At 49.7% G+C, this 12,208-nt stretch overlaps 4 protein-coding genes across 4 annotated transcripts; 2 read left to right on the top strand and 2 right to left on the bottom strand.

The window, feature by feature from the left end:
* Positions 1 to 208: 208 nt before the first annotated feature.
* On the bottom strand, positions 209 to 3,938 carry BDV14DRAFT_188870 (uncharacterized protein; the record flags this gene model as incomplete). Its single annotated transcript, XM_073771126.1, has 8 exons — positions 209 to 281; positions 332 to 629; positions 724 to 1,061; positions 1,107 to 1,424; positions 1,479 to 1,570; positions 1,900 to 2,141; positions 2,195 to 2,679; positions 2,725 to 3,938. The coding sequence occupies 8 exons, from the start codon at positions 3,936 to 3,938 to the stop codon at positions 209 to 211; spliced, it is 3,060 nt and encodes a 1,019-aa protein (XP_073629657.1).
* A 213-nt stretch (positions 3,939 to 4,151) lies between these two features.
* BDV14DRAFT_207961 (major facilitator superfamily domain-containing protein) lies at positions 4,152 to 5,430 on the top strand (the record flags this gene model as incomplete). The annotated part of the gene is made up of 2 exons (XM_073775286.1): positions 4,152 to 4,474; positions 4,523 to 5,430. The coding sequence occupies exons 1-2, from the start codon at positions 4,168 to 4,170 to the stop codon at positions 5,428 to 5,430; spliced, it is 1,215 nt and encodes a 404-aa protein (XP_073629658.1). The 5' UTR covers positions 4,152 to 4,167.
* A 422-nt stretch (positions 5,431 to 5,852) lies between these two features.
* Positions 5,853 to 6,184, top strand: BDV14DRAFT_198819 (uncharacterized protein; the record flags this gene model as incomplete). Its single annotated transcript, XM_073773057.1, has 3 exons — positions 5,853 to 5,944; positions 5,993 to 6,026; positions 6,095 to 6,184. 3 exons carry the CDS (start codon positions 5,853 to 5,855, stop codon positions 6,182 to 6,184), a joined length of 216 nt encoding a protein of 71 aa, XP_073629659.1.
* A 4,535-nt stretch (positions 6,185 to 10,719) lies between these two features.
* BDV14DRAFT_198820 (uncharacterized protein) lies at positions 10,720 to 11,997 on the bottom strand (the record flags this gene model as incomplete). Its single annotated transcript, XM_073773058.1, has 1 exon — positions 10,720 to 11,997. One exon carries the CDS (start codon positions 11,995 to 11,997, stop codon positions 10,720 to 10,722), a length of 1,278 nt encoding a protein of 425 aa, XP_073629660.1.
* Between the last annotated feature and the right edge of the window lie 211 nt (positions 11,998 to 12,208).

The raw sequence follows: 12,208 nt of genomic DNA on the forward strand, positions 1-12,208 counted from the left end.
AATGATCTTTATAGTAGAAGACAATATCATCAAGAAGTATCAAATACCTTCCAGGTCTGTGTTCTTTGTTATATACATGACATCATGACTTGATATCAGATTGACGATGTGGCACCGAACCAAAGTGTACCTACTTATCTATAAACTACTACCTCTGTGTTCCCCTTATCACTTTTGGTTACCTATCCTAATATTTCGTTGTGCGAGATCAAACGGCCTTCTTGACCAGAGACCGGTCGTATGCAACAACGCTCTCCAGCAAGGTCTGCGCACCGAGGGCACTACATTGCGTCAGCATCTATCGCACAAGCTATTGGTAGACGAGACTTACCAGTCGTCTGCAGCACAATACTCCGTCGGATGATGACTGACTCCATCCAGGCAAGGCACAAAGATCATGGCCGTCGGACAGTGACGGCTCGCATAGACGCTGTCATGTCCAGCGCCACTGGTCATATCCATCCAGCCATTCTCTCCAGCGAGCTCCAACGCGGCAGTTCGGATGGATGAGATGCAGTCGGGATGGAATTTGACGGCGGGTGAGTCTGTGTCGACAATCCATTCGAGGCTGACGCCTTTGCCATCTGCTGTTGAGATTTGCTTGAATGATTCCAGGCACTCGTCTTCGACTTTTCGTACAATGGTATCGTCAGGATGCCTGATATCGAGGGTAAAGGTCACGTTGGAAACAACAGTGTTGGTCGATGAATTATCGGGGATCACGACGAGCAGTTAATGGCGTTGTTCCTGTATGTGCATCCTGACCGGTAACGGTGAACTTCAGCCAGCGGTAGCCCTGGGCTCCTGTCACCACGCCAATGGACCGACCGGCTTCTTGCAGGATTGGTCCTTGCTCGATATGGAGTTCGAAGTGCGCGGCGAGCGGATACGATTCATGAGAGCAGGGGATGTCGCCTAGATAGCCGTGTCTCTCGAGCTCCGAGCGTAGAGTTACCTGGTTGTCGTGGAGATCACAGAGATCCCAGGCGGCTTTGATGGGAATTGCACCGGCCCAGACACCTGATGAGCACATCGATTTGGGAAATCGGGCACCTTCTTCGCTGCTGACTGTCAGAAAGGTCCATGCTCCATATTGGTAGACATACTTGGTCCAATTAATGATTCCAACATCGTAGTTCGTTTGGAAGTTGTTCTCGTCCATGGTTCGGAGGACCTCCAAGGCACCAACAACACCCAAGATGCCATCGTAACGTCCTCCCCTCGGCTGCGTATCCAGATGACTACCCATGGCAATCAAAGGTCTACTCGAGCCTAAGCGACCCTTTTGTCGAGCAAACATGTTCCCCATCTGGTCTACAGACAGCGAGCAGCCCAGTTTCTTGACCTCGTCCGCGAACCATCTGCGCACTTTGGCATCATCGTCAGTCAGCGTAAGGCGCGCCATTCCCGTCTCATAAGGCCTCCTATCATATATTAGTATATGCACATCGTACAAGTAGAGTCAAGAGTGTGCATACTCTCCCCAACGATGCGACGCGCCCCATTTGGCCGTTTCGTGGATGGTTTCCCATAGTCGGGACTGGTTGATGCGCAGACCAGAGGCCGTCACCTTTGGTATTTTGCTGGCAGACATTTTGGTCAACGGTGGGCTCGCAACGATTAGTTAATTATGCAGCTGGCAGTTGGTATTTAATGGTATAGACGCCTTCTCCCGACAGGTGGAGCTTGCGCCTTCTCGCGACACTACAACATACAAATTTGTGTCACGGAATCAGCTTTCCGCAGTTACAGAATGCGGTTCGCCGAATTATAGATTCAAAGTCGGTCTAATAGATCATTTCGGCGAAGATGGTGCACAACATGATGCTACGCTAAGTTGGTGCTCGACCGTGGCCATTTGATCAACAAACATGAACATTTGTCTATAATCTAAGAAACAGATTCTATGCCCTCCTGGATATGCGCAGGCAGATAGAAAGCATTTCCCAGCCCCATGCCCAATGGCCCATTAAGCCGTACAAGTCCCAGATCCATCATATCCCACCCCCGGCTCTGGCTTTGAAGAGCTTGTTGCCAGGCGTATAACAGTTTCTTCGCCCGCAGTGCATGCTCTTTGCTTGGTGACTGGACGAGAAGAAGAAGCATAAAGTTACTTACGGTCGCAAAACCGATGCGGCACCCTGAGATGAATTAGTGAATAATCTTTCAGGGTGGAGGAGGGGGGTAGACATACATGAATACCAGAACGTTCCCATCTCTCGCGCTTCTATGCCTGAGATGACACGCAGCATACTGGTAGCACAGTTCTCGGCTGCACTGAGAGCGATTGGTATAGACTTGTCTCCATATCCATATCCTTGCTCGACAGGGGCAGCGGGAATTGCTTCGCCGACTACATTCTCTACGTCGATGATTTGTGCAATGTAGTCGTCTACCGTGAGCTCTGGGAAGAAGGGGATTGCTTCTGTTTCGTCGACAAGGCGAGGAGCTGGTTTGGAAGGGACCATTGGTCTAAGCAGCGCTCGGAAAATGAAGACTTCGAGCAGGAGGTAGGCAAAATGGACACAAGTACATAGCCTTGGGCCGGCAGACGAACCGTCCTGTGCTAGGGCAGGTGTGACCTGTGCCAGCCACTCTTGCAGTTGGCGAAGGAGGACTCTTGACGTCTGTAGAGACTCGGGGAAGTTTGAAGATAGCTGTTGTGCTGCGCGAAGAGAACTGGGGACTGTTAGCATTGCTGACTTTAAGAGTTGGGCAACTTACTATAGAGAGCTCTGTACATCATCAGCGATTCGTGCCAACTTGACTACACGCATAAACCTTTCCGCGGGAGCCGTATCAAAGTCGCTTTCGTCCAGGTCCGAAACATCCCATTCTTCCTTTCGAATGTACGGAGGTCTCCCCATGAGCAACGAGCGCCATTTGTCTTCGCTGTAGATGGCCCACCAGAGGCGTCTTCGCACGCGACGCTCCCAGAGGGGCATACCCATGGGCCGACATTCTAATTGCAAGCCCAGAGATGATGCAAGGCCGACCATGGTTCCTACAAAGGACCACAGAAATGCGGTGTCTGCTTGGGCGGCTTGCTGAGAACTCTCAAGCGGTTTATGAAGGTAAAGAATCCCGGCCTGCAGGACCGATAGGTGCGGCGCGTGGAGTTCTTCCATGATCAGATCCAAAGCTAGACACCATAGTTGCGCTGTTGGTGGTGGTTGGTAGGCGTAGGCAATGGATAGCCACTCGTCAAACTTGACAAAAGGTAAAGCAGACGCATAAATTGCTGCAAGCAGGTGCACGGGGATTGTTTGTATATCATTTGAGGCCATAAAGTAAGATAAAATTGGCAAGCTGGGATAGACGTAGGTAAGAAACAGGGCAAGAAGACGCTGGCCGTGGGCCATGGGTATGAGCGAGTCCAGTTCGTCGCGCGGCGTAGGTATTTGCCTAGTAGACTTGGTAGAGCCCGCTGCGACATCATTCAAGGCGTTGTCAGTCACCAAATAATGCACGGGGATCTTTTCCTCTAATGGAACTCCCCCGGCGTTGCGAAAGCGGACCTGGTGAAAATGCAGTAGACCATAGTCATCAAACTTGCAATGGCGCAATAGAAATGGGTCGGACTCGCCAGAAGTTCCCATAAGCTGTGATGAAACCCCAGGAAGTAAATCCAATGTCTGAATGGCCTGCTGAGGGGCAGACCGGTCGGCGATCGGGTACGACAGCACGTTGGTTGGAGTTGTAGTAGCTGTAGTAGTACTTGGCTGAATCGCTGGAAGCACTGGTTCGGGCTCGTAAGGCAGAGCCACTGGCATCGACGTCGACCGATGCAGGCGCGTAAAGGAGCAGGGCGTATTGCTGGCCTGGCACCGGCGACAGGCAATCTGACCATCGGGGTCGCAGCGCAGCTTCTTTTGACGACATCTGTCGCAGGGCGGATGGCGCTTAGAGCGATATGGTCGGCGAACTTGGGAGTCCATGTTTGCTGACTTTCAGTAACCAACAGTAGCAGATAATATAGATGGGCAGATCGCCACGAGTTCGGCGAAGAGAGTTGACGTGGAAGACGAAATTGCAGCAACAAATCATATGCAAAGATGGCCGATTATATGTGGGTATGCTCGGCCAACTCTTGCTCCACCACGTACTATATGAGCCTATCCCCGGCCTCTGTTGACTATCAACATTCCCGAGTTGCCGACTGAGAAGATGTCAGAAAAGTATCCCGAAGGTGGCAGTCAAGCATGGCTGGTCGTGTTGGGAGCATGGTGTGCCATGATTCCGTCCATGGGCCTGCTCAACAGCCTAGGCACTCTGCATGCCTGGACCAGCTCCCATCAACTGCAGGATTATTCGGAATCCAGTGTTGGCTGGATCTTTGGCGCATACGGCTTCTTCCTTTACGTTGCTGGAGCTCAAGCTGGACCCATCTTTGACTGCTATGGGCCACTCTATGTCGTGGTACCTGGATCTATAGGAATGGTCGCATCACTTCTTTTCTTCAGCTTCAGTACTGGTCAGTTATTACTCAGAGACTCGAGATTCTGGACTAACGTTTGTTTAGAATACTATCAGATCTTTCTCTCTTTCAGTGTCCTTGGTGGCCTCTCTGCCTGCACCCTCTTCAACCCAGCCATTTCGGTCATCGGCCACTGGTTCGACTGTCGTCGGGGACTGGCTACTGGCATTGCTTGCACGTCTGGTGGTTTGGGAGGTGTAATATTCCCACTCATTGTCATGTTCGCTGCTCCAAAGATCGGGTTTGGCTGGTCTATCCGCATCATCGCCTTTATATCCGTCGTCCTTTTAGCGATCGCATGTGTCTTGATGCGCATTCGACTGCCATCTCCCGCAGGAAAGTCTGCTGCAATCGATTTCAAAGCCCTCAAAGACCCAAAATATGCAGCAACCACCGCCGCAGTGTTCCTAGTCGAGTTCGCTGTTTTCATTCCAATTACCTACGTTTCCAGCTTTGCGCTGCATGTCGGTGTCGATGAAACGATTTCATACGCGCTGATCCCCCTGCTCAACGCAGGAGCCATCCCGGGACGGTTTCTGCCAGGGCTTGTCGCTGATCGACTAGGACGATTCAATGTGATGATTGTCACGTCTCTGTTGTGCTCGATCTTGACCTTAGCTCTGTGGATTCCTGTCGGAGCTAATACAGCTGGCGTTATCTGCTACGCGGTGTTGTTTGGATTTGCTAGTGGCGCAGCAATCAGCCTTACCCCGGTTTGCATATCGCAGGTATGTAAGGTGGAAGAGTACGGGCAGAAGAACGGGACAACCTTTACTATTGCGAGTATTGGAACGCTTACAGGCATCCCCATCGCCGGTGCCATTCTACAAGCGAGCGACGGACAATACCAGGGATTGATCGGGTTTGGAGGAGGGTTATATTTTGCGGCGACGGTGGCGTTCATAATCGCCCGAGGTGTTTGCGGGGGATGGAACTTGAAGACAAAGTTTTAGCTTTTATTGTCAATAGCAAGCCAATAGATATAGATACAAACAATTGCCTACTGCTAGTGCCACAGAAAAGTAGACCACATGTCCCAGCGTAAGAGGCCAGAACCCGCTCTGTTACATCTCCGTGATGATATTGGGAAAGTCCAATCCTTCCACTGGGCCAAGGCTGGTCAGATAAGAAATTTCCATTGAGGCATCTCATTGCGAGGAGAGGTCATTGGTTTGGAAGATATGCCGAGAGGACAACAGTGCTGGGCATTCGGCGAAGGCCCTCGGCGCCGGTCAGCGAACCTATCAGAGCAAGACTTGGCCGATATTCACTTTCAGCCAGATGCACTGACAATGAAACAGAGCACGGCCTGAAAAGTTGTCTTTATAAAGAGTCTTGCCTCATTACTGAATTCAAACCATTCAACGTACTCAACATGGCCAAGGAAGACTTCAAGAGCAAGATCCAGGGCCTGCTACACCCGTCTGGCAAGACCTCGGACTCGGATAGCATCGTCTCTCTGATCAAGTAAGTTCACTTCACTTACCAGGTATATCATTCTAACCGTTATGGTAGGAAAGGGCCAAAATCACCAAGGCAGACGCCTGAAGTAGCCCCAGTCCCCTACAACGGTATTTCATCTACCAGACAGTATATGAATGCCACTAACGAGCGCAGGGGACCAATGCTTCGGCTCTTGCTGTCGAGGAAGAGGCTATTCCCGTTGACCATGGAAATTTCTACTCCATTCTATATGAAACCGACTGAAACATAATATACCGGTCATGCTTGTCTCTCCCTGAACAATCGACAGTAGAAATCACACCGCAGCCTAGGTGGCAAGACAGTCAGGGTCAGCACCAGCCCAGAAGTCCCTGATAGAAACCTATGAAGAACATCTTTTGAAGGAACGACGACAAAGTATTAGCCATACTAGCAGTCTTTCTGCGGTCCCATCACTCCTGGTTGGGACTTCCCGTTGTCTTGTTTCAGACAGTTAGGTAGCAATCAACAGATTCCCAAATGTTTCAGCAAGTTTTTCACGACGTATAGCCGTTCAAATGTATTACGCGTCTGGACATTCCGCAACATGATAGTAAATGGTGAAATACTTCAAGGAGGTTGGTACTGGACTGAGTCACGGGATGCAACTTTGGGTGATGTGGTGACTGACACCTCAGGCCGGAAAAGTTTATCTTAGCAGGTGCCAGCTGGTCACGTGTTGCCGAGGAACCAGCCAACTTGTCAATGTTAGTCAAGCAGTAAAGAGAATACTGTTTTTGCGGAAACATAGAATTGGATCTTATAGACATGGAATAGACAAGAGTGTTTAGTTGAGAATGCAAGTTCTGGTTGGTGAGTCGTGTCAAGGTATTTGTTGTCGTACTGGCGGAGATATATATATTGGACACTCACACTACCAATCACCAAGCCAATGCTACCAAAGCTGCAGCATAAATACCCAGAGCAAAGACAGGAAACAGGATGTTATATCGACGTCATGATAAAATCAGAAATATAGCCATGCTACCACTACGGTAGATCTTTCGCCTGTTGAGACATCTTTCTGCGCGATTCTTTCAAGGTTGTTGTTAGGACGTCAGGACTGTACGACCAATCGTGATGCCAAGATACCGCTAGCGCAACGGAGGACAATGGATCCGACGTGACATAGCCAGGCTATGACGCTAAGCCACATTGGGACTACGGACATAGTTCTTCTATGCCGAACATACACATGGCTATGTTCGGATCATAGGCCGACTACGACCAACATAGGGGACCTATAATGGATCAGCGAAACCCGCGGGACCCCGCGAGGATTGACAAGACCCGACAGGGGTACGAGGGAAGGTATATAAGAACGCTCACTGCCCACCTGTATTTACTTTCTGCTTCTCGTGCCTTATCTTCAGTCTACAGTAACATAGTCAGATCGCCAGTACGAACCAAGTTACTATTGCATCTTCCATTTCGCACTTCTTCTTCTTGATATCAGAACACCTTAAGGTCCGCTTGACGCTTAAGAAGAACGACCTTGACCTTATCTGACACCCAGGACTGAGCAGATCCAGCCTGATATTAATTGTTACTTTGACAGTCCCCGAGTTAAATTACATGACACAAAGGATCCAGATTGGCTGTACAATTGGTGGAATCTTCATAAAGATGAATACCCACAAATGGCTGCTGCAGCACGAGATTACCTAGCAATTCTAGCATCTGTTATGGGCAAGGCCCGAAACGAGCTGATTGCGTACTAGATACACGATGGAATAGCTGAAGAACTCAGATGTGGGGGTTGTTGGAGTTCCAACATGGTCAGCAGGAATATTCATGTGATCCTTAATGCCTAAGGCTCTAATCTTGGTGACGATGCCTGAGGCAGAGTTGATAATAAGGCTCCAACGGAGTGGCCATAACAAAATCTTAGCCTTCTTGTACCCAGGAGTTCTCTTTCTTGGGTTGGCCCATTGTCTCCCTCGCTTTTCCTACAAATCCTCCACTTCTGAAATATTGCTCGCCGCTAGTTTTTCGACCTCTTCATTCTTTTATATCTGGCTCTTTGGTGGTGATGTTGCTCCTCAGTCCCTGTCTCAGTCTCGGACCTAACGTGGTTGGTAGGTAAGCGAGCTGCGCAGTTTTAACAAGCCGACGCGGTCATCTATATACCATCAACCACCATGACCCGATTACGCGTTAGGTCAAGCCAAAACTCCCATGAAAAGGAGGGTCGGCTATCACTGGCTGTACAGGCTATATAAAAAAGAGATTACATCAATACGCGAGGCAGCACGTCGCTTTAATGTGCCTGAATCTACACTACGTACGCGACTACATGGGACTACAAATCGCGCCGAATCTCGCGTAAATGGCCATAAACTGACAAAAGTTGAAGAGGAAATGCTTAAGCAGTGGATCTCATCTTTGGATCTACGCAGGGCAGCTTCTATAAAAGCTCATGTACGAGAAATGGCCAATATTCTGCTGGCAAAGCGTGGATCCACCCCAATCCAGACTGTCGGCCAGAAATGGGTATATCATTATACCCAACGCCATCCAGAGCTTGAGTCTCGCTTGGCTAGACAATATGACTGCCAGCGAGCAAAGCAAGAGAATCCAAAGGTTATTCGAGCATGGTTTAACACCGTACGAGCCACAATCGAACAATATGGGACCCTACCGGACAATATTTATAACTTTGATAAGACTGGCTTTGCAATGGGCCTTTGCACACATCAAAAAGTGATTACCAAGTTAGAATCCTGTGGCCGAAGACCAGCTTTACAGCCAGGAAACCGTGAATGGGTTACTGCAATTAAGTCAATCAGTGCTTCTAGATGGGCACTTCTACCAACACTTATTTTTAAGAGCAAGCGGTATAACCAAGTATGGTTTACAGACCTTCCCCCTGACTGGCGATTTGAAATCAGTACAAATAGATGGACAACCAATGAAAGTAGCCTTTGTTGGTTTCAGAAGCAGTTTAACCCATCAGCAGATACTCGTACACGCGGAAGGTATCGACTTCTAGTTCTTGATGGCCATGGAAGCCATCTTACACCAGAGTTTAATCAGATCTGTACAGATCATAATATTATACCACTCTGCATGCCAACACATTCCTCCTATCTTTTACAACCACTTGATATTGGATGTTTTGCCGTTTTGGAGCGCTCGTATGCTGGCTTGGTTAACCAGAAAATGCGGCTTGGCATCAGCCATATTGATAAACCTGATTTCCTTGCAGCCTATCCACAAGCTCGAATCAGCACTTTTAAACTGGATACAATCAAAAACAGTTTCCGAGCAGCAGGACTAGTGCCATTCAATCCTGAACCATTGCTTTCAAAACTTAGCATCCAGGCTTGTACACCTACACCCCCTGGAAGCCGTGGCAGCCAGTCAAGCACTTTTTGCCCACATACACCAGCAAATGTTGATGAGCTTCTAAACCAAGCATCATCAATCAAAGCTTTTCTAAAACAGCACTCAGCAGCCCACCATCACCATCGCATGATGCCTTAAACCAGCTTATTAAAGGCTGTCAAATTGCAATGCAAAAGAGTATACTGCTGGAGCAAGAGAATAGGGCGCTACGTGCTGCAAAAGCCATGAAACAGTAAAAGCGAGCTCGTAATAATAGATAGATAGCTCATTATACTGGCCTGTCCGTAAAAGAGGCGATGGAGCTCGAGGAAGCTCATAATGCTTTCTTCCAGGCAATTCCTGGTCCACGCAGGCTGCCAGCGCAAGGTGCGCAAGCACCAAAGGCGCGGGCTTTACCTAGATGCCAAACCTGTAATGAGATGGGCATAAAAGAAATGTTTGTCCAAATAGTTAATAATTAATATAAAGGCGTTGTGGTTGATTAAATGATCAAAATGTAGAGAATTTGGTTGCAGGTGCGCAGCTCGCTTTACATGCGCAGCTCGCTTACCAACCACGTTAGCTCCTGTCCTATAGATCCTTCGCGTACTAGCGAACGATGCCCTTTCGAAACCACTCTCTGGTAGGATCGAGCCTGAATGGTCTGTTGCGTAGCCACCATCTAGCGTGTACATTAGCTGGAGCCACTGGAACTACCTGAAAGCAAATATACCTTGACAGTTGGTAATCAAGCAGTCCCAAAAATAGAAATCCCACAACCAAAGGCGTTATAGCACGCAGAGACAGAAGCCCATCGCCATAGCTTATCAGAAGAGCAGCCGTAACCATGAGCAAAACTCCATTGCCCCAGATAACAGGGTGACTTAAATTCCACGCAATGATCACCAAGGAGCTGGCTCTCGCATGCTTTCTTAACCGGTAGCGTCTCCAGTCTTCAGCTCTCCGCAAGCTTTCTTTGTCGTCGGCATAGCTTTGTGCGGGCGGCCTGCAAGAGCTAGGTTCGAGGACGCTTTCGATTTGGTGCCAGAGATTATCGGGCGCTATAGCGGGCTGTGATGCGGTGGTAGGAATGCGAGTGGCCGAGTCTGAGCCTGTCGATGTCATTGCGGGCTCACTGGGTGGGAATGGGCGTGGTTTAATGGAATGAGGCTTGGATGGGGAAGGAGGTTCTTATAGATTTATCAACAGGCAACAGAGTAAGACAGGAATTGCCCCAGTGGTGGAGCCTATCAAACAATGCGAATTCGACTCGTACCAGACTGGATACAAAATTAGACAAGACTAACTAATGGTCCCCGATCCCTTTGCTAACCAAGTCCCGCTCAATGGCAAGCCTGACACTCCGCCGCAGTGGACGGCTAAGGATAGGTAATAAGCTGCTAAACACTCATGCGGAGGCAGTGCCTGTGATTTTACGCGCAGTTTATCACGGACAGGCCAGCAACTGTAGTCGCCGTACATGTCGGCGAGGGATTTTCGTATATAGTGCCTGGGCCACACCACGGGGCTACCGTGCCTGAGGCTACCACAGTCAAAGCGCAATTGCTAGCATCAGTTACAGTGACGGTGACTGGTATAGCTGAAGTAGTAAGTGTTCCAATCGTTGTGCTGGCGCCGACGTCATCCCATTTGCTGCTTATATCCGACAGAACCGACGCCGCTTCGTCAGCAGTGGTGATTGAGAAGGTGTCTCCGGTACCAGTTTCGAGTACAGCCAAGAACCAGTCAGTAGATGTGGTGGTGGTGGTGGTGGTGCTCTCTGGCTCATCTTCATCGGGCTCGTCGTCATCGGAGTCATTGTCGTCCTCGTCTTCGTTGTCTGGACTATCGCTGCCAGATTCACCCCCATTGCTGCCAGATTCACCCCCATTGCTGCCAGATTCACCCCCATTGCTGCCAGAATCACCCTCATTGCTGCCAGAGTTACCTCCATCACTGCCAGAGTCGACTCCATCCGTGCCTTCATCGTCCTCGCCATCCTCGTCATCCCCATCAGAGTCAGTGTCCTCTGAAGTATCGCTGCCAGATTCACCCCCATCACTACCAGAGTCACCAGGTCCATCACTGCCAGAGTCGACTTCATTCGTGTCCTCATCGTCCTCGTCATCCTCGCCATCCCCATCAGAGTCAATGTCCTCTGAAGTATCACCGCCAGAGTCACCACCGTCCGTGTCCTGGTCGTCATCAAAATCAGAATCAGTGTTGTCTGGAGTATCGCTATCAGAGTTAACCCCTTCCTCATCCTCGTCGTCCTCATCCTCGCCATCCCCATTAGAAACAGTGTTGTCTGAATCGTCCGAATTGGCTATCGAATCAGGAGCAGCAGTGGGGAGAGGAATCGTAATGCCCTGACCGTCGGCGTCGCCGCAGTTCATAATGCACTCCCAAGCCTGACCGGAAGGCCAGATGGTAAGGGCAACAATATGCAGTCCGGCATCTGTAGTGTCGACAACCACTGGCTCAGTGATGGTGCTGTACTCAGGGTATGTGGTCGACTGGTACACAGCCGTGACGGTTACCGAGCCACTTGAGACAACCGAGGTGGTCGTTATTCCCTGGGAAGACTGCGTGGATGTCGGCTGTGTAGCAGTTGGCCTGGGAGAGGGGGTGTTGGAATCGGCAGCGGCAATCAGAGCCGAACCTGCCAGCTGCAGGGCGAACAGCAGGGATTGTTGCTTTAAGAAAAACATGGTGATTGCTAATGTTTGTACGAGGAGCATGAGGAAGGAAGGGTATGTGTTTGCAAGGGTAGCCGAGAATAAATACTGCAAAGACTGAGAACTCGGACGAGGTGGACTGTAACCGGGTTCGGTCAGAATGTAGACTTCAATTTCCAGGCCAGTCATCCAAGGCACGAACACTGCCCGAGTGGCTGATCGGAGTTGGCTATACTTACAAACT

Source organism: Aspergillus stella-maris (assembly GCF_047715825.1).
Source record: "Aspergillus stella-maris strain CBS 113639 unplaced genomic scaffold BDV14scaffold_18, whole genome shotgun sequence".
Lineage (NCBI taxonomy): Eukaryota > Fungi > Ascomycota > Eurotiomycetes > Eurotiales > Aspergillaceae > Aspergillus > Aspergillus stella-maris.